The sequence below is a fragment of the Anolis carolinensis genome, chromosome 1 (genome assembly GCF_035594765.1).
Source record: "Anolis carolinensis isolate JA03-04 chromosome 1, rAnoCar3.1.pri, whole genome shotgun sequence".
Lineage (NCBI taxonomy): Eukaryota > Metazoa > Chordata > Lepidosauria > Squamata > Dactyloidae > Anolis > Anolis carolinensis.
In genome coordinates this window covers 121,429,579-121,456,793 of record NC_085841.1, presented here as the reverse complement: position 1 = coordinate 121,456,793, position 27,215 = coordinate 121,429,579, and the positions used below count along the sequence as shown (strand labels likewise).

The following is a 27,215-nucleotide window of genomic DNA, read 5'->3' as shown; positions in this document are numbered from 1 at the left end:
TGTATACACTCCACTTGCCTCACCTCCAACAGACCTCTAAAGATGCCAGCCACAGATGCAGGCAAACCATCAGGAGAGAATGCTATAGGAACATGGCCATACAGTCCGAAAATCTCACAGCAATCCAGTGATTCTGTCCATGAAAGCCTTCGACAAAAATGGTTTCATTATTATAATAAAAATCTATGAATATTTTTAATAGCACACAATTTCACCCATAAGAAAAACAAACAAATAGCTAACAGTACTTTTTCATTTCGATTAAAGTACTTTATAGCCTAGAAAATCAATTTTGTCATAATTGATTTCTGATTAGAAATTTACTGTTATGGCTTAATATAAAGGAGAGCATTACTTTGTTCCAGAAGTTTTATTTCAACTTATGAAAACAGTCAATATGAATTTATGGTAAAATAAAGTAGAAAGGAATCCTATCGTAAGAAGAAGGTTTTGCAGTAAGAATAGTGGCCTTCAATGGTGAATGTGTCAGTTACCAGGGGATGGGATGGACTATGAATGAAAGGCATTGCAGATGACACTAAACAATTTATTATGTAATGCCACTATGAGTTTTCTGCTTCAGACCCCTTATACAACCCTTAATTTAATAGTTCTATATTTGCAAATGTCTCTTAGAATGAAAAGTGACAGGGTACTATAGTTATACCAGGAGGATTTCCTGTCCAGGTCCTCTTTGACAGATTTTCCCAGGCCTCATGATTGCCACCCAAAATATTTTTAAAAAACACACATATCTGCTCATATTTTCATAAACAAAAACAGAATTTATTCAATAGCAAATATTCAGACAAACCATTTTCATGTAATATAATCTCCATGTACATAGCAATTCAATATATATAATTCTATTATCACTGGATCGGATTCTTAAAATCTGGACAAAGTTGACTGCAAAACTGCAAGATGCCAACGTCCCCACTTATGCCACCACAGCAGTTTTTTGCTTACTTTTTACTGGCAAGCTAAGCTACATCTGAGGAGCACAGGAACTTACGTTAAGGAGCTGGGAAACTCTTGGAAGTTGCTTCATCTGAATTAGGAATATTAGAAAGGTTATGATGAATTGTGAATACACCTTGCTTTGAATCAAAGGAGACCAGTTCTGTGCTTGACACATAGTTGTGCCCAGCTCTGGAAAAGAATCTCCCCAATTCTGCAGAAGACATGATAAGAGATTTGAATCACGCAAAGTGCTGGGTGTAAGAGAAAAGCACGTTCTATTTAATAAAAGAGCATTGCATATCGCAGTTACTTCCGTATGGAGAGCAGCTTTTAAGAGTCACTCATTAACAGGAAAGCTTCTTGCACAATTCACTTGCATAGCACACTTGGCAAAACATAGTCTGACCTTTAAACATGTAGTCGGGCTCAATGCGGAATGAGTTGGGTACGTTTAATACAGTAAGTGCTGTAGGGAGTATGAAGCTCATGCGGACAATGTTTTGTGTGACAAAACGGTGGACAGCTCTTTTTCTTCCAGTAGCACCAGCACTTTCATATAGCCTCAAAATATAAACAAGCTACTCTATCCTAAACACATCCTTGTCACACAGTCTGTACACAGTACTGATATATTACAAAGCACATGAACAAGCGGCAGATGAGGAAAGCAGGTGAGGAAAGACTATATGCGCATCATGGCACTTGTCCATCAAGAGGAAAATGTCCAAAATCTGCTAACCTGCAGATCTCTTTTTTTATTTAAGTTAACTTTTATCTTCAAGTCAATCCACTGTCAAGGAAAGAAGGCTTCATATATACTTATGCATTCTGGGTCACAAGTAACATTTACCAGGGACAGCTTTGAAAAGCTGTATCCGCTCTGGACTGGCCTTGATGCACATGCAGTACATGTGATTTGGAGAAGTAGGATTAATTGGGAATGTCCGCACTATTGTTCCGATTTCCATATTTGTGATGTATGAATAACAGCACTACTCCGAGAAAAAAGCATATAGAGCCAACTGTTATGTAAGCTATTCCCAAAAAGGGATTCTTGCCTCCCATCCACGAAATGGTGCTCAGGATCATCCGTTTTCTCCCATCAAAGCTGTGCACAGGATAATCTGATTCAGGTATAGGAAAAACATTCACCAATTCAAACTATAATTGCTAATATTACATCAGCGAGAGAAAAGAACATGTTTAGTATTTTCAACTATGAATGTTAAACTCATGTCCTGTGTTGACTGTATTTCAATTTTTGTTCTGTGTATTTTAATATATGTATTTTACACGTTTTATCATGATGTGTTTTTAATGATGTTGTGCCCCACCTTGAGCCATGAGGAGAGGTGGGTAAGAATTGATTGATTATTTTAAAGACCACCATTATTGTACTTCTAATTGATATTATTGGTTTGAAGGTTTTATAACCAATGATTTTATTGCTCAAAGTATTATTGGCTAGGAAGGGAGAGTTACTCCAAATCAAACGGTGGAAAGAGTTCTTCCAACTCATATGGACTGGTTGTAGACGTAACAAGAAAAAGGAAATTGAATGATGAGATGGCCCCTCCAGTGCAGCTGAGTTGTTTATGTCTTGAAGCCTAAAGAATGTGAAGGTATTTTGTGTGACTCTTGGGAATTTGACCATTCATACCACCTGTCCAAAAGTTGTAAAGCAGAAATACACCAATATCTTTTCCTATGTGAAATCCTCACTGGTTCCAACATGGGAAGGGCTAAGCATAAGAATGAGTAATTACGGTTGCTTTTAGAAACAAACCTTCCATTTGTCTTCATGCATTGTTCACATGAAGGGGTACCTCGCCAGTTTCGGCCCCACTACTGGGATATTTGCATAGATGGATGGAACATATTTATGCATGAAGCTCCATGAATGGAGGCTTTTCTGACTTTCAGAACCCTTGCATTTCACAGCAAGTATGATATTCCCTAATAAATATATTAATTAAACATGAAATGATATGAACTTTATATATTTGTGAGGAATTTACTTTTTCAGGACTATGAGGGTTTTATCTTTGTACCAATAAAAGGTTGAGCATTCCTTATTAAGAAATTGGAAATCCAAAATACTGTACTCCGAAAGTGTCCAGATAGGTGACTGAGACAGTGACACCTTTGCTTTCCAATAGTTCAATACACAAACACATTGTTTCATGCATTTTATTGCATGAAATTACTTTCAACTATGTGTATAATGTAAATGTGAATGAATGCATGAATTCCATGTTTAAAACTTGGGTCCCATTTGTAAGATATCTCATAATGTATGTATATGCAAACCTAAAATCAAAAACACTCCCAAGCATTTTGGATAAGGGATGCTCAACATGTAACAAGTTTAGTAATATTTAATGAAATAAAAAGTGAATAGCAGACATGTAATTTTCACAGGAAGAAATGCCTCAAACATCAAGGACTTGTTACAGTATTGGGATCGTTCTGCAAATAAGAGATGAAAACAAAGCCTGCCACAGGAAAGAATTGCACCGCTTGAGCACTTGGCCAACCTGAAAAGTGATCCTGGCCCCAAAGCAATTGTGCACCCTGACTTAGGATCCGAAGGCGGCTTTTACATTTCAATAGTCTTAAAACAAATCTTGGTGAATATCACATATAATCAGCATGCATCAGAATCTTTGAATCAACTCCACTTTCAAAGCAAATATTTGGAACAACTCAAGCATCATTCATATAGATGTGTAGCCTTATTTTGGCTTTGCCTAGAAATTTAAAAGGACCCAGGTTCAAACCCTGGGAGCATCGTGAGCGGCCGCTGTTAGCTCCAGCTTCTGCCAACCTAGCAGTTCGAAAACATGCCAATGTGAGTAGATCAATAGGTACAGCTCCGGCGGGAAGGTAACAGCACTCCATGCAGTCATGCATGACCTTGGAGGTGTCTATGGACAACGCCGGCTCTTCAGCTTAGAAATGGAGATGAGCACCAACCCCCAGAGTCTGACATGACTGGACTTAACAGCAGGGGAAACCTTTCCCTTTACTTAGAAATTTAAAAAGGAAGTAATTACCTTTATTCATTTGTTGGTCCTGATTCACTGTCTATTTAATTACATGAAAGCCCTTGAAACTCTCCAATAAAGGATACTGTAGGTTATAACCAAGGAATAGTTTCCCGCTGCCAGAGTAGGCTGTAGATTATCCTTCCTCTCTATAAGGCGATATAGTTTACGAAATGTAGGTAGTGCAGCAGTTCGCATCCACACAATGAAATCTTCATTTATGAACCCATTGTTGTCTGGATCTGAATCTAGCATGTACACTGGTTTAGGCCAGTTAACAGGTTTAGATGTGCCTTTAAAAAAGGAAAAGAAAATCAAGCATCAATATTTGTGAAGGCAAAGAACACATTTTTCCTTCACCAAAAACTGTTTCCAGTTGTAAAAATACTTTAAAAGTATCCCTCTCAGACCCACTCAATACTTTTTCATGCTCTAACTTGATGGGTTTGTTTTGTTTTGATTTTTTTAAAAACCAAAACACTTAAACTTTATATCAAGAAGAATAGGAGAGGAATTCTATCCATGTAACAGTGGGAACCTTGCTCGTGACATATGTAGATCTAAGCCCAAACTGGATTATGCTGTTTTTGTGGTGGTAGCAACCTCTACTATGCAACGACTTCAACTTCCCCTCAAAACTCATATTCCTCCTGCAGAACCCACCTCCACAATCAATTCCTAACCAGTAGAAAGTGAGGGGTGTACATGCATTGGAAAATCTTATATAGGCCATGTCCTAAAGCCAGATGCAAGTCAAAAAACTCCAGGGGTTATTGTGCTATGTCTGGCTCTAGGGAAAAAGCAAGCTGTTTCTCTGACAACTCCTAATCTTCCATGACCATTCAATGGCCACACAGGAACAGGCTGATAAAGTGAAGGTAATTTCTGCAGTCAGGGGGTGGAAATGGAGGTATGGCATAGGTCCAGCTGAGTGGTACTTTATGCTACAACTCTTATTGCAGGATGTCAGCCAGTATTTGTGCATTCTGGCAAGAAGCACAATACAATGGACAATATCATTTAGTTGTTCCCTCTATAATCTGGGACAGTAGAAATTTTTGCCTAAGTCAACTTTGCACATCTTCCACTAAACAATCTTTGAAAATAGTTCTGCAACTATCCATCAAAGTAATAAAATGGACAAAGAAAAAAAGACGTGGTTGTCATTAGATATGAACATATTAACAGAGATACAGAAATGAATATATCAGAAGAACTAATCATTTCAAAGATAATTTTAATGGATATTTATATGTTTTCTACAGTTTTATAATATTGTGTTTTACTGTTATTGTCTGAATCTGGCATTGAATTATTGCCATAGTTTGTAAGCCACCCTGAGGTGAGAAGGGTGGGGTATAAGTTCAGTAAATAAATAAAATAAATAATAAATTGTGAGCCCTCTGCATATGTGGGTTTGACTTTTGTAGGTTTGATAAAAATGTTCTTTAGGAATCAATAGATCCTTCAGTGCATTTCTGTTGTCAATCTCTGCCAGACACTGATCATAGTGTCAAGCTGGATTACATGGAGATTCCCAGAGAGAACACTTCTTAAAGTAATTTCTAGATCCTCCAGTACAATTTTATGGTAAACTTCCAGTGGACACTGATAACAGAACTGCACTGGAGGACCTAGAGGTTCCTAGAGAGGTAGTGTCTTTTGCTAAAAAGAATTTTTCTTCATGTTTTTCACCACTTTCATGGGGATCCTATGTCCCTGGCCTAAATAAATATGGAGGGCTGACTGTAATACAAAAGCAAACAATATGAATTTGAAGAATATAGAAGGAGAAAACAGTGAGTCAAACAAAGCTCTTATTCTTGCAAGCATTTTGACTAGTCTTGAGCAAATTTCCTTTGTGATGCCTTCTTCTCAAGCTCTCATGCTTTCCCTTTAAGACCCACTGAAGTGCTCATTCTATCCTTCAAATAAAAAAAAAGTTCTGTTCATACCTCAGCTTTCATAAAGATACCTTCCCAAGACCTCTTATTTCAGAAGAAAACTTACCGTGGAAAAGTACAGTCAAGTTTTTTGTATCTCCCACAGGATTCCTGAACTTAACGTTTTTGTCTGTCCACCAAGCAATACCTTTTTTAGTCAAAGGAATGCGTTTGGGATTTGTACCATTAGGATCAATACGAAACAATGTCAGTGTATCTAGAAGGGAAATGAATAGAAGTCCTTTATTTTCAACATTCCTTTTCAAGATTGAACTCAACTCTATCAGTTACAAAAGCCAAGTTGCTGCTATTTCTCCATTCAATTTCAACACATAGATTCTGTTTCCTTTAACAAACCTCTATCATAAGAAGTAGAAAACAGTACTTAGTAGGAGAACATAGTTCAGCTAGTTCAAACTGGCCTACATTGGCTGGATTGGCTCTCCGAATTACCAGATCCATATCTGGAGATGACAGAACCTGCTAGCTTCTGCATGTGTTCTATCGCTTGACCAGCAACTATCCAATGTCATTAAATGTCAAGTATTAAAACATTAAATTTTACCAGCTGTGAGTAGAGGACTAAGATTACCACATGCAACTACTTAGAGAAAACTGATTACGAAAGTTTCTGTGAAACTAGAAACAAGTGAGGATGTGTGCAGATCTGATGGATTTGCTATCCAGTGGAAATTCAGGGCCCTTCCACACAGTCATATAATCCAGAATATCAAGGCAGAAAATCCCACAGTATCTACTTTGAACTGGGTTATCTGAATTTGTGATTTTATTCAGCTGTTTGGAAGGGGCCTCAGAGTTCAGTGTTATATAAAATATACTTAACAAAATCATACCATTGAACATGCTGTTGGCAATAGCTCCACAAGGAGCGATAGGTTTATCATCACTGGTGCGGTAAGGCTCACACTCTTTACTGGGGTTCTAATTAGTTGAAAGAAAAAATGGGGGAGAGAAAGGCAAATTTTAATTTTTATCACATACAAGTAACACTGGCCAGAATATAAACATATTGAACTGCTTAACCAATACTGCAATGATCTTTCCTCTTATGTTCATATTTAGAAAAACAGTTCAAATTGCAGGGGAAAAATCATTTGACTAAAAGCTCTATAACATTAATTCAGCAATTGTCAGCATTCAAGGTTAGAAATCCTAATTTTGTAACAAAACTATAGCCACCAAAGAATGAGCTAACAAATGCTCTAATATACTTATGCAATCTGTGAGTTAGGAAAAGTTCTGGAGGGGAAAAAAAGACTACAGAGACAGAAAAAGGAAGACTTTCAGTCTGAAAAGTATTCAAGTTATTGTGTTATCCTGTCAGACAAGAATACACTGAGTTTAAGTGTGAAGATTAAACAAATCTGATTATCAATAGCTAAAGTAAGAGTTACAGGGACAGATTAGCTTCTATTAAAGTGCTTAGCATTAACCATAGTGTTATTCTACAACATAAAATTAACAGCGATAACGTAGAATTCTCTGACATCTTAGAAGAAAGTGCCGCTACTATGGGAAAACATTAACATATATCCAAGGTCAAAAAGGTTTTCATTGAAGTTATTTTGCACCACAAAATGAGGTTAAGGCTAGAATTCTGTTCCTATGAGTTTAGTCACTTAATGTCATTCAATTCTTATCTTCTTCTCAGAAGGATATGTAAACTAATCTTTTATCTTGTTATTGCTGTGTGCCTTCAGTCCTTTCTGACATACAGCAACTCTAAGCGAGACATAATTAGTGTGTGTTTTGGCACGATTTATTCACAAGACTTTGCTGTCCTCTGAGATTTAGCGAGTGTGACTAGCAGGCATTCATGGCTAAGTATGGATTCAAACTCAGATCTCCAGAGTCATAGTCCAAGGCTCAAATCACTACACCATGCTGGCTCCCAGCCTTTACAAACCCTTTACGAACGGTCTCTTCCATTTTTACTACTGAAGAACTACTAAAAACAACATGGATAAAAACAACTATTGCACCACTTCTTGCTTACACACAACCAAGAATTTATTTGAACATTTACATTCTACTTTGCTATGATAAAAGTCTAACTCAAGGTAGCTAACAATAAAAAAAAATTTTCAAAAAAAGTATAACACTGAAAGAACCTTTAATTTCAAAAAGATAGCTCCAATGCTTTCAAAACTGTTTCTACAAATCTTTCACCAGCTTATTGAGAAAAAGAGCTCAGATACTTAGCTAAACTTAAAATATTTCATGTTTCTTTTCATGAGATGCCAAAGGAAGCAACCAATTATAGAAACAGCCAACTGAGCCAACAAGATGGACTACTCCCAAGCACTCATGTGGAGGAATGTACTTATTAACAGAGCACACTCAAAGAACAGACAGCACAAAGACCATATGGAACAGTTTGTACATACCAAGTAAAAAACTCTTAATGACAGATACTACTGTCCATAGCAGTCCAACCAGCTGCTTGACTTTTTTAAAGGCTGGAAAAAATTGTATTTTCCTAGAAATTTAGCTGAGTGTACAAGGTTGAGCTGTTGAATGGGATAATCCTACCAATATAGACTGTTCTCTGTAAGACTTCTCTGAAAGATCAGAAGATCCCGAATAGTACTTGAATAGTTTTGGGCAATTTTCCCTTCACCCAGAAATCGCTCAAGCTATAGCAAATGGTCCCTCAACTCTTTGGAAGTTTGGCAACACTAGGACGAGTCACTTCCTACAAGCTGTGAAGTCCCCAGTATCCTAGTTGTAACAGGGAGTACACTACCTATCTATATCTATAAAAGAGTGATGGCATCACAAAACAACAAAACTACAGGCCCCCCCCAACCTCGAAATTTGACAACACAACCCATCATCCACGGCTCTAGGTTGATACAACAAAAAGAAAAGAAAAACAAAGTCCTAATTAGAGGGAGAGGAATAATTGTTTTTTTCCAATTGCTGCCAGTTAGAGGGCCAAGCTCCGCACATAGACCCCCTCTATCGTCACCACTTTCACAGTACACGAACAACCAAATGCATGCTAAACATAAAGACAACCATACAACACACATTCATTACCACCGCTACCTCAACAATTTCTCACCAACACCACCAAACAATACCACAGCAACGCGTGGCCGGGCACAGCTAGTTATTATTAAAAGGATACATAAGCACATTTACATTGAAGAAGATGAGAATAATGATTTGATTAGAGTTGGACAGTCTTATCTGAAATTAGAGCTTGATGTAAATATTCAAAAACATTTGAACTACTGATGCCTCAATTAATGTAATTTTATTGGTCTCTGTTTTTATTTCTGAAATTTATTACTCTCGGCTTATACCGGAGTCAAATGTTTTCTCAGGTTTTTTAAAAGTAAAATTAGGTGCCTCGGCGGCTTATATTCGGGTCGGCTTATACTCGAGTATATATGGTAGTTCCCCTGCAACTTTTCCCCTCCTTCATACCAAAAAGGATGAATAAATAAATAAATAACCCTCCAATATTAAATTACTCTTGGGCCTTATTAATATGTATCCAGGTCATATGGTTTGTGTTATTTTTTCCCCCTGATTTTTTTAAAAAATGGATGAGTGAGTGATGCGGCGCGCTCCCCTTATGCAAGAGCCATAAATAAAAAGCATCGTCCTCGGAGGAGGAGGCTATGAGTGGATAGGCTCAGATCTGGCAGCAGGGAAAGAGACGCCGGAAAGAAACGTTGCAACATCAGCAGCAAAAGGCAGGTGGGAGAACTGCATCCCAAGCAGCGGGTTCGGGAGAAAACCAGGGACAACCAAGCAGAGCAGAGCAATCGTGCCCTTCAAATCGCTTCCTATTCTGTTTACATGAAGCACAGAGCCAGCCCTATAAATTTTTGGAAAGTGATGGAATATTCATCATGAAAGGGCTATGAGCTCCAGCAATGCTTCAAATGCTCCATCCACTTGTATGTGGCAGTACCCTATGAATTTAAAACACTGACTACAAAAACATTGATTACTAAAAGGCAGACTGCGTTGGATAATCCAGAACATTGGATAAGCGAGATTCTACTTTAATATGAAATAATTACTGTGATAGAATAATACAGAACAATATAATCTCTAAAACCAGGACAGTAAATAAACAGCAGCACTCTGAAAGCAGGGAAATTGGAAATTCCACAAAGGAAACAATCAGGGCCAGCTAACACAGACAAAAAACAATCAAAAATATTGTATATTCACAACCTTTAGGAAATAATATCCCCTGATAGTGCAGCATGTTAAAGCACTGAGCTGCTGAACTTCTGGACCGAAAGGTCACAGGTTTGAATTGGGGGAGCGGAGAGAGCCCCCACTGTTAGCCCCAGCTTCTGCCAACCCCAAAATTCAAAAACATGCAAATGAGAGTAGATGAATAGGTACTGCTCCGGTGGGAAGGTAACGGCGCTCCATGCAGCCATGCCACATGACCTTGGAGGAGTCTATGGACAACGCCGGCTCTTCGGCTTAGAAATGGAGATGAGCACCAACCCCCAGAGTCAGACACGACTGTACTTAATCCCAGGGGAAAACCTTTACCCTTTACTTTAACCAATTCCTCAATACTTTATTTCCCATACCACCATACTTCGCCACAGCAACGCGTGGCCGGGCATAGCTAGTAATAGGATAAAGGAGTACCAAATGGGGTGGTCACAGGTAAGTCTGGGAAATATCTATATATATAAAAGAGTGATGGCATCACGGCAATTCACAAAACAACAAAACTACAGGCCCCCCAACCTCAAAATTTGACAACACAACCCATCATCCACGCCTCAAGGTTGATACAACAAAAAGAAAAGAAAAATAAAGTCCTAATTAGAGGGAGAGCAATAATTTTTTTTTATCCAATTGCTGCCAGTTTAGAGGGCTAATCTCTGCCCACTTGGTTGCCTAGCAACCAAGGGACAGCCAGGATTCAGTTAGGGGACAGGCAGATTTAGGCCTCACTTAGGCTTCTTCCACAGATTATCTAATTTGCACTGGATTACATGGCAGTGTAGACTCAAGGCCCTTCTACACAGCTATATAACCCATTTATAATCTTATATTATCTGATTTGCACTGGATTATCTTGACTCCGCACTACCATATAATCCACTTCAGTGTGCATTTTATACAGCTGTGAAGAAGGGGCCTCAGATAATCCAGTTCTGAGCAGATAATATAAGATTATCAATATACAGTAGAGTCTCACTTATCCAACGTAAACAGGCCGGCAGGATAAGTGAATATGTTGGATAATAAGGGATTCAGGAAAAGCCAATTAAACATCAAATTAGGTAATTGTTATACAAATTAAGCACCAAAACATCATATTATACAACAAATTTGACAGAAAAAGTAGTTCCATGCACAGTAATGCGATGTAGTATTTACAGTAGAGTCTCACTTATCCAACACTCGCTTATCCAACGTTCTGGATTATCCAACGCATTTTTGTAGTCAATGCTTTCAATATATCATGATATTTTGGTGCTAAATTCATAAATACAGTAATTACTATATAGCATTACTGTGTACTGAACTACTTTTTCTGACAAATTTGTTGTCTAACATGATGTTTTGGTGCTTAATTTGTAAAATCATAACTTAATTTGATGTTTAATAGGCTTCTCCTTAATGCCTCCTTATTATCCAACATATTCGCTTATCCAACGTTCTGCCGGCCCGTTTATGTTGGATAAGTGAGACTCTACTGTACTGTATTTACAAATTTACCACTAAAATATCACAATGAATTTAAAACACTGACTACAAAAACATTGATTATGAAAAGGCAGACTGCGTTGGATAATCCAGAACATTGTATAAGCCAATATTGTATAAGTGAGATTATTCTTTAATATGAAATAATTACTGGGATAGAATAATGCAGAACAATATAATCTCTAAAACCAGGACAGTAAATAAACAGGGGAATTCCACACAGGAAACAATCAGGGCCAGCTAACACCTCCCAACAAAGTATTCCCATCATCAAAGTCTGGCAAATCCTGTTTTCTCAGGGCCACAGACAGTAGAAGCACATAAAATATCACAAACAACATCACTCTGAAAACAAGGGTATTCCAGATAGGAAAGAATCAGGGCCAGCTAACACCTCCCAACAAAGTATTCCCATCATCAAAGTCTGGAAAATCCTCTGTTTTCTCAGGGCCACAGACAGTAGAAGCACATAAAATATCGCAAACAACACCACTCTGAAAACAAGGGAATTCCAGACAGGAAACAATCAGGGCCAGCTAACACTTCCCAACAAAAAATTCACTCAGGGAGGAAACAGCCAGGCTTTAAAGCTGCAAGGCCATTACATCCTAATCATTTTTCCTAATTGCAGCATTCATACTTGCCTCCAACAAACAAAAAAAAAACAATCAGAAATATTGTATATTCACAACCTTTAGGAAATAATATCCCCTGATGGCGCAGCGTGTTAAAGCGCTGAGCTGCTGAACTTCTGGACCGAAAGGCCACAGGTTTGAATTGGGGGAGCGGAGAGAGCCCCCACTGTTAGCCCCAGCTTCTGCCAACCCAGAAGTTCGAAAACATGCAAATGTGAGTGCATCAATAGGTACTGCTCCGGCGGGGAGGTAACGCTGCTCCATGTAGTCATCCCACATGACCTTGGAGGAGTCTACGGACAATGCCGGCTCTTTGGCTTAGAAATGGAGATGAGCACCAACCTCCAGAGTAAGACACGACTGGACTTAATGTCTGGGGAAAACCTTTACCCGTGACCTTAACTACCACCAATTCCTCAATACTTTATTTCCCATACCACCATATTTCGCCACAGCAACGCGTGGCCGGGCACAGCTAGTTCATTTATATAAACATTTTCTAAAATATGTTCAATTTTATCTATACATTCTACTATGACATTCCAAAGGCCAGCAGAAGCGCTAAAATTCAGACATATGAAAGAGATGCAAAGAATTTACTTACAAAGAGGGAGCTATTATCTCCATTTAGCTGACTATCATCACGAGACTTTACATAGCGGCGATGATTCTGGTAGAAGTTGGATAGCCCATAATACATGAACACGTTGCTCTGCAATCCACAAGATAAGATATTTTTCCAATGTATAATCATTATATACTAGGCAGCGTCAAATAAAGGTAAGTCCTACTAATTAGCTATAACAAATATGTGGTCTTGGAGAAGGTACAACGAGTTGTACACTATTGTCAATTAAAACTTCTATACAGACAATTTGTTAACTTACGCATGGTTATTATCAATGGAAAAGCTGGCATTAATCAAACATAGAGAATGTGAACACTGTTTTGTCAAATATAGCACCCGACAATTTATAATTAAAACAATTTTACACTGTCTTTTTCAAACCAGTCAAGCCAGTGTACAATACAATATCAAACATCAGTTAAGAAAGCATAATGAAAGCAACATTTCAAAATACATCATACTTTTAAAAGCCAAGTTTAAAGGTCCAGGCTATCTGGCTGACAGCATCTCCTTGTACGAACCTGCCCTGGCCCTGAGATCTTCAGAAGACACCTGTCTCTCGGTCCCACTCCATTGCAAGCTCAGTTGATGGGAACAAAAGAGGGGGACTTCTCTCTTGGGTAGCTGCCCCTCGACCCTGGAACTTCCTGCTCAGGAAAGCCAGAAATGGCCCCCTCCCTGCTATCCTTCCAATGGCAGGCTAAAACCTTTTTATTCAGGCAGGCTTTTAAAGGAGGAGGTTTTTAAGATCAAGTCAGGGGCTGTGGTGGTTTTATCTCTGAATACATTTTTAATCAGTTTTAAGGATTTTAATAATTTATTTTTAATACCAATAATATTTAATTTTATTTTAATGTTCATATATTTTTGGGTTTTAAATTGTATTGCATTATTGTAAGCTGCTTTGAGTCTCTTTAGTAAAGAGAAAAAGTGAGGTATAAATAATAATAATATTCTAGCAGCTTTAGGGCAGTGGTAGAGAACCTATAACATGCGTGCCAAGTGGGGCATGCAGCGCCTGCAACTTGCCATTGCACCCCGTCCCAACTCGCTTGCCCACCCCTGCTCACTCCCCCCCCTTGCTCTAGGGCATTGCATTCCAATGTTTAAAACCAGTAAGAAGGAAAGATTTTTCCCATGGGCACAACAAATGGACTTGTTAAAGAGGGTTGGAGTCTCTTCAAAAGGATTTCTCCTGCTGATCTTTAAAAATGGGATTTCTATGCACTGCCAAACAGCCTGAAAGGTAGTATGATGCTTGACATATGAAACCTGCTCAACCAGATTTATTTCTTGGAGATTGTGCTATTTATTAAAAGCTTGCTATAGAATTTCATTTGACCATACTTTAAAAACGTGGAAAACAAGTGACAGAAGGACAGGATACAAATTGAATGAATAAACTGAGTGAGTGAATTAGTAATTGAGTTAACTATCTGGCGCCAAATAAACTAATTAAAAATAAACCATGTGTCAACCATTTATTAGGAAAAACGAAGAGATTAGGTTCAGAAATGCAGAAACAGGACCTGCTTCATACTGTAATATACAAATGTGCACATAATTATTATTTATTTAAAACATTTGTATTCCGCCCTTCTCACCCTGGAGGGGACTCAGGGCAGAGCAAAACACATATACTAACATACCTCAAAAGGCTTGTCCAATGTAAAGAAAATTGTACAGTAGCAAGGTGTGCTGTTCCAGGACACATTTAAGCATTTATGACAAGGACTATTTGGTTCTATTCCTGTATAATCAATCTGAAAAAGAAAAGAAGGGCAGGTGAGAGATCACCTTAAGCCACGACACATAGAAAAGCAATTCATCACTTCACAGAACATCTAGTAATTGTTATAAAACTTATCTAATAGGGAACATTCTTTGAGGATTAGGCAGAAAAAGATTATATATCTAGGAATATTGCATTTGATGGCATTTCAAAAATCTCTTACATTTCTATGGAGCTCTTCTAGAAAATCTGCTCTGCTAAGCCGATCTCACTTGATGCTGTGTTTTATATTGTCTGGATTATTTGTATTATTGAGACTATTACTATAATTAATGTAAATCACTCCGTGTAATGCATATGTATGAGGAAATAGCATATATGTTTTCAAACAGAAAATAGAGTTGTTGTATGTTTTCCGGGCTGTATGGCCATGTTCTAGAAGTATTCTCTCCTGATGTTTCGCCCACATCTATGGCAGGCATCCTCAGAGGTTGTGAGGTATGGAGAAACTAAGCAAGGAAGGTTTATATATATATCTGTGGGAAGTCCAGGGTGAGGGAAGAACTCTTGTCAGTTGGAGGCCAGTGTAAATGTTGCAGATAATCACCCTAATTTGCATTGAATGGCTACATCTACTAGCTACTTTCTGCCTGGGGGCATTCTTTGTTCCCTAGTTCCCATGTCTCAGAGTGTTGCTTCTTATTTACTGTTCTGATTTTTGAGTTTTTTAATACTGGTAGCCAGATTTTGTTCATTTTCATGGTTTCCTCCTTTCTGTTGAAGTTGCCACATGTTTGTGAATTTCAATGGCTTCTCTGTGTAGTCTGACATAATAGTTGTTGGAGTGGTCAAGCATTTATGTGTTCTCAAATAATATATGTGTATGAGACTATCTCTTTTCAATCATCAACATATTTTATTTTATGAGACTGAAATTGCAGCCCACATGATCTCCTAGAAACATCTAAACATGGTAACAAAGATGCTGTCCTAGAGGTCAAAGAAGCTGAATGCTCCAGGCTTAGACAAGTCACGTGGTTATGCTTATACTAAGATGGTTATTTCTGGAAAGTTACTTTAGAACAGCAAAAAAAACTATAAGTATTCACATTCAAAAGTAACCACAATACTTATTCATAGTCCTTTTACTTCACTGTTCCTTTGGAATGAGAACTTCACTTTTGTCTTAATATGTGAATATTACTCAGATGAGATGTTACTGGAGAATCGGAGTGTCATAAACAAGCTCAATCAAAAAGGACAATCTACCAGTCAATTATACACCATTTACACACTGTGAAATTTTTACTTAACATTCCATTTTCCCCCACTTTGCAACTTGCAGTTTAGCACAATTGGTCATAACCACAAAATTTTGGGCACTAGCAAGATGAAATGAAGATTCCATCTCTCATTATATCTGTTATAATTTTGTCTTAAAGACAAGCTGAATAGCTTCTTTTAGAAACAGCAGCGGAGCAAACAATTCAGCATTGGCAGGTTGAGTGATGTGCTTTGTGTTCTTATGCATGGAAACAAAGGTCTTTATTTTTAGAAGCAATTAGCAGTACACAGTGCATCAGGAGGACAAGAAGTACACTGAAACCTTGTTTTTGATTTTTTTTCAGGCAGTTCAAAAATTGATTAAAGTAATTTATTTTTTAATATGAAACTTTCATTTTAATACAAGATAAATGCCAAGGATTTGCTCAATAATACTATTCTTTTATCGATATCATGTGATCATGGGTCTAGTGGAAGACCGCATCTTATCCAGTTTGTTTGACATAAGTTTGAATTTTGAGATTATATATATATATATATATATATATATATATATAGCATCCAATACTTGCAGAAATCTTTAATAACCTTGTGATTGTTGTTCCATAATGTCTTTCAGTTTCCAATTCATTATCCATCTGTTGATAAGCAGCAATAATCTCCATATAAACTGTTTAAGTGTATGCTTGCCATAACAGTGCTTAATAATGTACAGACAATAGATTTAAACAATGTGTTCATGGTTTGGCCCAAGCCGTAAGTCACAAGTTGACTAATCTTTAAAACCAAACACAGAAATCCTAACATGTCTTCTGCATCTATGCTAAAATATTCCTTGGAGTTTCAGAAACATGTTAAGAAGCTGGAAGAAACTAGGTAATAGTATGTCTGATACATAGATGATTCCCAAAGGCTTAATTGAAAATACTTCCTGGTATGCTTGTGTAATGTTCCGGTTGTGCATTTAGTTGACTAGTGTAATAATGTCCAAAAGAAGAAAAAAATCAGACTAGTAGAAGTTCTCTATTTATGCAGTGTCACTATTAAGGCTACTAGCCCTTATTTACTCCTTACCTCTAAGTTTCAACTGATTGTACCGCAAGTTGCACAGCTCTTTCTACCATTGTTTTTGCCCAATCAACCAAGCCATCCGTTCCTCCAGAACATGGCCTTCCAGCTTCTGCCTAATCAAACCTATTGTCTAATGACACAAATTCAATACTTCATACTCCCACTCTACCAATCTACTAATATTTTTCTATCCTTTTTTAACTTCCTGTTTCTCTTCCTCCTACTCTCAACACTACTTATTTTCAGTATTTCCTGTAAACTTAACATACATTTTTCTGTGTCTTATACCCTGAATCTTTGCTAACTTGATGCATAATAGATCAGAATTCTAAATGTTCATACGACTGCACTGTTGTGAATAAAGAGCTAAATGGTGTATAAGTTCTACAGAGAGTTACAGTAACTAGTTTCATCACAATGTCTTCTTCAACAATTAGCTCCACATCAAGAATAACTAGTTCCATCACAACATATTTCACAATAATATGGCTCCCCATCAAAGTCTGCATCACTACATGTTCTGACATTCATCAACTGCTTCAGAAATCAAGGTTATGAAAGGCTGCAAATGTTAATCTCCTACAATCTTAGCTTTTTATCCTGTTTAATACCATGAAACTAGAATTCTCAAAAGCACAAAGGGATTGGGAGGACAGAAGGGCACAACATTTCAGTGTCATAAGCCAGTGTAGCATCAAATTTAGTCATTGGGGGATTTACGAATACTCTTAATTCAAAAAAATAAGGAAAGAAGTTTTGAATTCAATTATTATATATACTTGGGGGCAGGTTTTGGGGACAAAATTATGGCTTTCTATTTGACCCATGAATAATTTGAAATTTGTTCCACAGAGAGGGGAAAGTATCAGCATACCTCAGGGGGTCATCCCCTTTGCCCATCACTGACATTTCCTCACCCATGCATTCAAAAATGCCAAAAGCAGAGCCATGGCAGTGTCCTTTTTAGGTTCTCCCAAGAGAGGCTAAGCTCTTGTATTCTGCCACTCTATTCAGAAAGGGGAATAATTCCTTTTTCAAACAAAAATAGTTAAGATACAACATGCATAGTGCATAGGATAAGTTCACCCAGGTTTTTCAGATAGATTTTCTAGATTTACAGGGCAGAAATCTTCAACTTGCAGCCTTCTAGGTGTTTTAAAACTTCAATTTCTGACCACTGAATAACCTGGCATGGGCTTCTGGGAGTTGGTGGTCCAAACACTTGGAGGGCTGTAGGTTGAAGAGGTGTAATAGAGGGGTAATTATTATTATTATTATTATTATTATTATTATTATTGTTTATTTATACCCCTTTTTCTCTCTACAAGACACATTTCGACCATAATATGAAAAACCAACAGAATATACACGTTGCCATCAACTCTATTCGCCTGCAGTTTAGTAATTATCAATGAGTGACTTATATACAAATACTATTTTCCCCATTTTCTATGTCTTTTCATCACATTTTTCATACCAGTGAAAAAACTATATGAAACAACTGATACTAAAGGCTTGATTTGTACAAGATGTGAGCTATTTACAAAGCTCTGTAAGTATCTTAGGTAAATCATAGACTTAAATTTATCCATCAGATACAGGTAACATTGATCTCTATGTGTGCAGTCATGACTGGCATGCAAATATGCAACAGCATGGCCGGTATCCTGCTAGTTAGGCCTAAGTAGAACCCCTTCAATCTATTGCTGAATTATGAGTCAAGAAAGGTATCTGCTCTAGTCAAGACTAACAATAATATTTAAGCCCATATGTGATACATTACTCAGATGAGAGCTTTACCTGGATCAAAACCTGGAAAAGTTATCTAGGCGGAACAACAATTCCCAGATTCTTCCAGACAACAAAGCTAACTGATTATACTAACTGGTGTTTCTAGGTACAATCCAGTAATCCCACAGGAGCTATTGTTTTCAAGCTCTGATCTGGACCTCGCACTAGTCACAGCAAAGCAAAGGGGAGCAGGGTGTGCCACTATCTTCCATTTCCTCAAAATACTGATCTTCCTAATACCGTCACTAAGCTCTGTGTCACCTCCATAGCCATTAATCAGTTCAAAAGGCAAAGAAAAACCAGTTAGGTCAAGACATCGCCTTCTTTCTAACTCAAGAGAAGTCTGGGACTTGCCAAGGCCAGCTTGACTCGGCTCTCAAGACAACACGGCTCTTACATGATCATAGTACAATTTAACTGCCATGACAACATTTAGGGTGTACCTACACTCTTGAATGAATGCAGTTTGACACGCTTCTGCTATGAGGTTGTGAGAGTTGTTGTTTTACAAGGACTTTAGCCTTCTTGGCGAAAGAGTGCTAGTGCCACACCAAACCACAAATCCCAAAATTCTGGACCATGGCTGCATTGTGTAGACTAATGAGAGCTGTAGTTTTACAATGACTTCAGTCTCTTCTGCCATAGGCTCCTGCCACCTTACTAATCTACAAGGAGTGTCAAACTGCATTCATTGTACAGTGTAGAGGCATCCTTTGTCCTTGTTCACTTGTTGTTCCTTGACCTGGAAAGAGAGGGGAAAGAAAGGAGGAGAATAACAGCAGTCTAGGTGTACTTACACTGTTGTATGAACACGGTGTGACACCACTTTAACTGCCATGGCTCAATACTATGGAATCATAGAAGATGTACTTTCACAGGCATTTAGCCTTCCCTGCCAAAGAATCCTGTTGTTTCACCAAACTACAACTCCCAGCATTCCGTAACATTGAGTTACAGCTCAAGTGGTGTCAAACCTCATTCAGTCTATAGTGTAGGTGCACTCGATGGTATATTTTTCATCTACTCATCATTATTGAACTACACTTTAATGAGTAGGTATAGAGCAGCGATCCTCAAACTGTTTAAGTCGGGGCTGGTTCGCAGTCCCCGAGACTGTTGGGGAGGGGGGACTATAGTTTGAAAAAACATGAAATACACACTGAACTTACCTGTAGTGCAAAAAAACACACAAGAACAATACAATATTTAAAATGAAGAACAATTTTACCAGTATTTCAATGGGAAGTGTGAGCCTGCTTTTAGCTGATGAGATAGTCAAGTTAATTAAGGTTATTTTTGTTGTTGTTGTTGTGTGCCTTCCAGTCGTTTCAGACTCAGGGTGACCCTAAGTCTAAAGTTTAGGCCGGGAGCCGGATTATCTTGGAGGGTCACATCCAGCCGTGGGCCTTAGTTTGGGACCCCTGCTTTAATGAGTAGGTTTTTATTTATTTCGTGTCAAAAGCATTGCATAATAAATAAATTTTAAAAGTGATAAAATAAAGGAAATCACAAGCAGCTAAATAGTTTTAGACCAAAAGCAGGCAACAGCGACCGCACTGTCCGTAGCTTTAAACAACTCCTCCTCCATACATGAGGCAGGGCATTGTGGGCAAACATACATATGCGGAGTTGTTTCTTCTGCTCCACAGTCACACAAGGTGGAGGATTCCTCCAGGTAGTGCCACCTTGCCAAGTTATCTTTTGATCTGCCCACTCCACTTCCGAGTCTGTTTAGGGACGTCCAAGTTGCCCATTCTTGGTTTGCCCCTGGATGAAGACCCGCATAGGAGGCCATCAATTTTGAATTGCCTGGTTTAGCTGCCCAAAGAGACACCCTTGCTGTTGCTGGAGAAACATCAAGAGGAGTGGTGGTTCTCATGAAGCCCTTCCTTGATTTGAGTCTGATGGGAGGAGGCTGATAGTCATGCAATGGGTGGCTTTCACAATGTTCGACCTTATTTCTCTGTTAGCAGCAACGTCCCATCGCACGTCAGGAGGGGCAATGCCAGCTAACTTGTAGAGTTTATCAACAGGTGTAGGTTTAAGGCATCCTGTGATTATTCTGCATGTTTCGTTCAGTGCTATGTCCACCTGCTTTGCATGGACAGACTTGTGCCAGACAGGACAGGCATACTCAGCAGTTGAGAAAGACAAGGCCAGGGCTGATGTTCTTATTAATTGTGGGTCTGCACCCCATGCACTGCCAGTAAGTTTCCGCAGGATGTTATTGCGTGCAGCTACTTTGTGCTTGGTGTTCATGCAGTGTTTCTATATGTTAGTGTTCGATCTAAGGTGACACCAAGGTATTTAGGATGGAAACAGTGTTCGAGTTCTTGGCCTTCCCAAGTAACTTTCAGTTTCCTGTTGGCTTCACGGTTACATAGGTGGAAAGCACACATTTGTGTCTTGGCAGGTTAGGCTTCAGGTGGTTCTCTTTGTAGTAGCTGGAGAGATCTTTCAAGGCATTAGTGAGTTGCTTTTAAACTTTTAATGAGTAGGTAGAGCGTGTGCACCCTGCCTGAAATCCCGTTGCTGCCTTTTGCAGAATTCTAGGCGGTGTAGTTTAGTGAGGCCTTATTTATTTATTTTATTTTCTACATTTATATGCCGCCCTTCTCACCCCGAAGGGGACTCACAGTGGCTTACAAATTAAATTTACATACAATATTATATTATTAGCATAGTACAATACTGGCAATAAATTACTATATTGTACTATATCAATATATAGTAATATTATTAGTAATATTACATGTAAAATATATAATATTATTATATTGTATTAGTATATTGTATTACAATATAATATTATAAATATATGTATATACAGTATGTTATAATTATTATATATTATATATATATATATATATATATATATATATATATATATATATAAAAATTGGAATAGCATGTTATTGGTGGGACCTTAGACCTCTCTGGTTGGGAATTTTAGACTATGGGCCTCATTACACTTGAGCATTTATCCACTTTAAATGCTGTGACTGCCTCCTACAGAATTTGTAGTTTAGGGAGGCCCAAGGCTTCTCTGGATAAGCAGTTTAAAGGCCCCTCCCTAAACTACAAACCCCAGAATTCTGCAGGAGGCAGTCAAAGCATTTAAAGTGGATTGAAGTGGAAGAATGCTCAAGTGTGACAAGGCCCTAAACTACAAATTCCAGAATTATGCAAAAGGCAGTGACAGGATTTCAGCTGGGGTGCCCACTCTTTAACAGTGTAGTGGTTTTAAGTATTATTCGTTGTTTATGCTTTATCACTTATTTTATTTTGAGGTGTTTTATATTAAATTATACATGTATGTTTTATTTTTATTTTTCTTGGCGTTTATTTTTCTTGATTTCGCCTAATTTCTACTGTATACTTTATGTGCCTTGTTGCACTGTTGCTGTCTTGTAAGCCATCATGAGTTCCTTCAGGGAAATGGGGCGAAATATAATCAAAGTTTATTATTATTTATTATTAGTGCAGGCATGGGCAAACTTCAGTCCTCTGGGTATTTTGGACTTCAACTCCTGCAACCCCTAACAGCCAGTTTGCCCATGCCTGATGTGTGTGATAAATCCACTGGAAAATGCCACTAAGTGGAAAAGTAAATGTTTTCTGTCCATGTATTTATGCTAGCTAATAGGAATAATTTGGGGTACTAAGACCTATCACGATATTTTCCTGGGACACTTTCACACTTACAGCAATACCATTCCATTGCCATAGCTGCCTCCCAGGAGATTCTAGGCCTTTGTAATTTGGTCAGGCAGCAGAGACGCTCTCTGGCTGAGGACCTCAGCTGTCCCCCTCTAAACTCATCTCCATTTCCAAGCTGAAGAGCCAGCGTTGTCCGTAAATAACTCCAAAGTCATGTGGCCGGCATGATTGCATGGAGCGCCGTTACCTTCCTGCCAGAGTGGTACCTATTGATCTACTCACATTTGCATGTTTTCAAACTGCTAGGCTGGCAGAAGTTGGGGCTAATAGCGGGAGCTCACCCTGCTCCCCGGATTCGAACCACCGACCTTTCGGTCCACAAATTCAGCAGCTCAGCAGTTTAACCCACTGAGCCACTGGGGTTCCTTAAAAACAACTTAAGACCTGATTATTTAAAAAGGCATATGGTGAATGACAGAAACATAGAAACATGGAAGTAGCTAAAGAAATCATTAGAAGCCTAAATGTTTTATGTAATGTGACTGTTGTTTTATCATTTTAATGGTTCTAATCTATTGTCATTGTTGTTGTTTTGATATGTCTTTTTTTATACATGCAAGGCACTGAATTTTGCCATTTATTATGTTGGGAACAGCTTTGAGTCCTCTAATGTAAAGATCAAGGTTTTCCTCTAACATTAAGTCTAGTTGTGTCTGACTGTGGGGGTTGGTGCTCATCTCCATTTCTAAGCCGAAGAGCCGGCATTGTCTGTAGACGGCTCCTAGGTCATGCGGCTGGCATGACTGCATGGAATGCAGTTTGCTTCCTGCCGGAGCAGTACCTATTGATCTACTCACATGTGCATGTTTTCGAACTGCTAGGTTGACAGAAGCTGGGGCTAACAGCGGGAGCTCACCCTGCTCCTCAGATTCCAACCACTGACCTTTCTGTCAGCAAGTTCAGCAGCTCAGCGGTTTAAGCTGCTGTGTTACGGGGAGCTCCGTACTTGTGCTAGTTAATAGGAATAATTTGGGGTCCTAAGACCCATCATGACATTTTCCTGGGACACTTGCATACCACACAGGCACAGCAATGCTATCCCATTGCCACGTCTGCCTCCTGGTGGATTCTGGGTTTTTGTAGTTTGGGGAATCCTTGCTTCATGTCTGGAATTCCCCTATTTTCAGAGTGTTGTTCTTTATTTACTGTCTAGATATTAGAGTTTTTTTAATACTAGTAGCCAGATTTTGTTCATTTTCATGATTTCCTCCTTTCTCTTGAAATTGTCCACGTTTGTGGATTTCGATAACTTCTCTGTGTACTCTGACATGGTAGTTGTTGGAGTGGCCCAGAATTTCTGTGTTCTCAAGTAATATGCTGTGTCCAGGTTGGTTTATCAAGTGCTCTGCTATGGCTGACTTCTCTGGGTTTATCTTTTCGTGTCAGGAGCAACTTGAGAAATTACAAGTCGCTTCTGGTGTGAGAAAATTGGCCGTCTCCAAGGACGTTGCCCAGGGGACACCCAGATGTTTTTACCATCCTTGTGGGAGGCTTCTCCCATGTCCCTGCATGGAGCTAGAGCTGATAGAGCAGTGGTTCTCAGCTTGTGGGTCCCCAGATGTTTTGGCCTTCAACTCCCAGAAATCCTAACAGCTGGTAAACTGGCTGGAATTTCTGGGAATTGTAAGCTAAAACGCTTGGAGACCCACAGGTTGAGAACCACAGTAATCGAGGGACCTCATCCGCGCTCTCCCTGGGTTGGATTCGAACTGGCAACATTCAGGTCAGCAACCCAACCTTCAAGTCAGCAGTCCTGTTGGCACAAGGGTTTAACCCACTGCATCACCGGGGGGGGGGGGCACTTTTCTAGTTGAGTTAGTCTGCAGTGCTTTTCAAGTTTAAGCAATGCTGCGTTTGGTGGTCCCTAAGTAGCCCTCGACAACACAGCCTATTGGCTGTTAGGAATTGCTGACGTTGAAGTCCAAAACACCCGGAGGGCCAAAGTTTGCCCAGTCCTGCAATAGATGTTGACAGGATTATTTAAGTGTCCCGTGCTTCCTGAAGATGGCGAAGAGTAGCGCCGATGCAGGGTTTCCCAACCCTTGGCCTTCCAGAGCGGTTGGACTTCAGCTCCCAGAACCCCTCGCCGTTGTCGCAGCCGGCTGGGGCTTCTGGAAGATGAAGTCCAAACAAGGTGGCGGCCTGGACGCGAGCAGGAAGCTGCCGATTACCTCGTACTCGCGGATGTTGTTGGAGGTGACGAAGATGCCGATGCCGATGGGGATGAAGATGAGGCCGATGACGAAGAAGGCGGGCAGGACGGTGCCGGCGGTGAGGATGGGCTGCCAGGCCGGGAGGCGCTGCTGCTTGAAGGCCGTGTTGTCCGGCTTGCGGCTCTTGACGGCGGCGGCGGCGCTTCCCGAGGACCGGCCCGCGCCGGACAGGCCCCCGCCTCCGCCGCTTCCCCCGGGCATGGAGGCCATCCCCGACGTGTGCCCGTCCACCGCCGCCGCCTCTTCCTTCGCGTTGTAGTTCATGGCCATGGAGGCAGGGAGGCGGGAGGAGGAGGAGGAGGGCCGCGCGAGAGACGGGGCAGCAAGAACAGGAAGCACCGCCACCAACGGCGACAACCGACACTAGCCGCCCGCCGCGCGCGCCGCGCTGTATAAGGGCCGCGACTGCGCCTGCGCCAACGCCCAAACAGCAGCCGCACGCCCCTCCTTCCGGGCTCCCCAACACCTCCCACATAGCCCTCGACGCCGTGCGCAGGCGCAGTACGCCGCCAGCACCCTGCGTCGTCTCCTTTTATTACTTAGCTCGCCGCTAGGATACGTTCCAACTCCTCCTCTTTCACCCCGCCCTGCCGCGTTCGGAGGAGGATTCGCTCAGGTGGCTGGCGCGCATGCGTAGTGGGAAGGCGGTCAGCGCAGACTCAGCGCCTGTGAGGCGTCGCTTTCGGGTAGGAGGCCGCCGTGGTTTGAAGTAGCATCTGTCGCCCTTACCGTTGAATGGCGCTGAATTCTTATTTTAATTGGCCACAGCTACGATTTATTCATTATTATTTTAATATTTAAATATATAATATTAATAATGTTGTAATTTGTTGTTTGTTCTTTCAGTCGCTTCCGACTCTTCCTGACCTCGGACCAGCCCACGCCAGAGCTCCCTGTCGGCCGTCTCCACCCCCAGCTCCTTCAAAGTCAAGCCAGTCACTTCAAGGGTATCATCCATCCATCTATCTTGCCCTTGGTCAGCCCCTCTTCCTTTTTCCTTCCATGTTCCCCAGCATCATTATTTTCTCTAAGCTTTTCTGCCTAATATAATATATTAAATATATATTGTATAAATTATATGTTGTAATATAATGTATTATATATACTGCTACTTATGAAATAGTAGGTAAAGGTAAAAGTTTTCCCCTGACGTTAAGTCCAGTCGTGATCAACTCTGGGGGTTGGTGCTCATCTCCATTTCTAAGCCAAAGAGCCGGCGTTGTCCGTAGACACCTCCAAGGTCATGTGGCTGGCATGACTTCATGGAGCGCTGTTACCTTCCCGCCGGAGCGGTACCTATTGATCTACTCACATTTGCATGTTTTCGAACTGCTAGGTTGGCAGGATCTGGGGCTAACAGCGGGCGCTCATTCCGCTCCCGGGATTTGAACCTGGGACCTTTTGGTCCGCAAGTTCAGCAGCTCCACGCTTTAACGCACTGTATCACCAGGGGCATGAAATAATATGAAATAGTACAATCTATATATATAAAAGAGTGATGGCATCACGGCGATGGACAAAACAACAAATCTACAGCCCCCCCAAACTCAAAAATTGGCAACGCAATCCATCATCCCCGCCTCCAGTAAGATACAACACAAACAAACAAAAAACACAATCACAACACCAAAAAAACACAACAGGCGATGTGCGCATGCGCACAAACACAATCCTCCCAACTCTTCCCCCGCGTGCGCGTGCACACACAAAACCGTCCCTCCCCCTCTATCGCCGCCTCCACCGCCGAAGCCAGAGACTCGCCAGGAGAAGGCACATCTCCGCCTCACGAGGCTGAGCTCCCCATCCTCGAATTGGGAGTTCCACTCCAAAACACCCGGAGGGCCTATGCTGGCCCGCCCCTGGCCTCACATCTCGCCTGGGAAACAAAAAAGGCTACTTTCCCCCTCCCTCAGTACCTTCCCGGTGTTTCGCGCCAACAATGTTACCTCCACTTGAGGCGCTTGGGAAAGCGAGTCCTGCCTCTCTCTGTGTGTGTGGAGGTTCCTTTCCCACCCCTTTTCCTTCCTCTCGGCCCTGCAGCGGCGGATGAGCGCCCCATCGCCCGCCTTCCCGGCCCCGTTCTCCCCCTCCTCCTCCTCGCCGCTGCTCAGGCCTCCTCCTATCCTCCTCCGCGGGAAGAACATGGAGGCCGGCACCGGGAAGCGCGAGGCGGGGAGGAAGCCGCTACGCCCCGGGCCTGCGCCTCCACCGGAGCCCGCTCTTCCCTGGCCTACCAGGCCTGCCAACCCACCACCACACCGGCGCCGCCTTCGGTAGGAGAGGGAGGGCCGGGATGGAGGGGCAAAGGAGAAGGGCAGACCTTACCCCACCACGCCTCCCGCCTGGCCCCTGAGCAGGTACAGAGCGCCTTCTTCTCCTCTTCTCTTATTTATTTACCCTTTTCCAGTGCCCGGGGATGACGCAAACGCCTTCCTTACAAAATTATAAATATACAGTAGAATCT

The 27,215-nt window shown here is 40.5% G+C and overlaps 1 protein-coding gene across 1 annotated transcript; it reads right to left on the bottom strand.

Moving 5' to 3' along the window:
- Window positions 1-764: 764 nt before the first annotated feature.
- tmem30a (transmembrane protein 30A) lies at window positions 765-25,170 on the bottom strand. The gene is made up of 7 exons (XM_062981621.1): window positions 24,710-25,170; window positions 14,590-14,703; window positions 12,917-13,024; window positions 6,808-6,895; window positions 6,021-6,170; window positions 4,097-4,303; window positions 765-2,087 (listed from the first exon to the last, which is right to left on the bottom strand). The coding sequence occupies exons 1-7, from the start codon at window positions 25,019-25,021 to the stop codon at window positions 1,894-1,896; spliced, it is 1,173 nt and encodes a 390-aa protein (XP_062837691.1). The 5' UTR covers window positions 25,022-25,170; the 3' UTR covers window positions 765-1,893.
- Window positions 25,171-27,215: the final 2,045 nt, after the last annotated feature.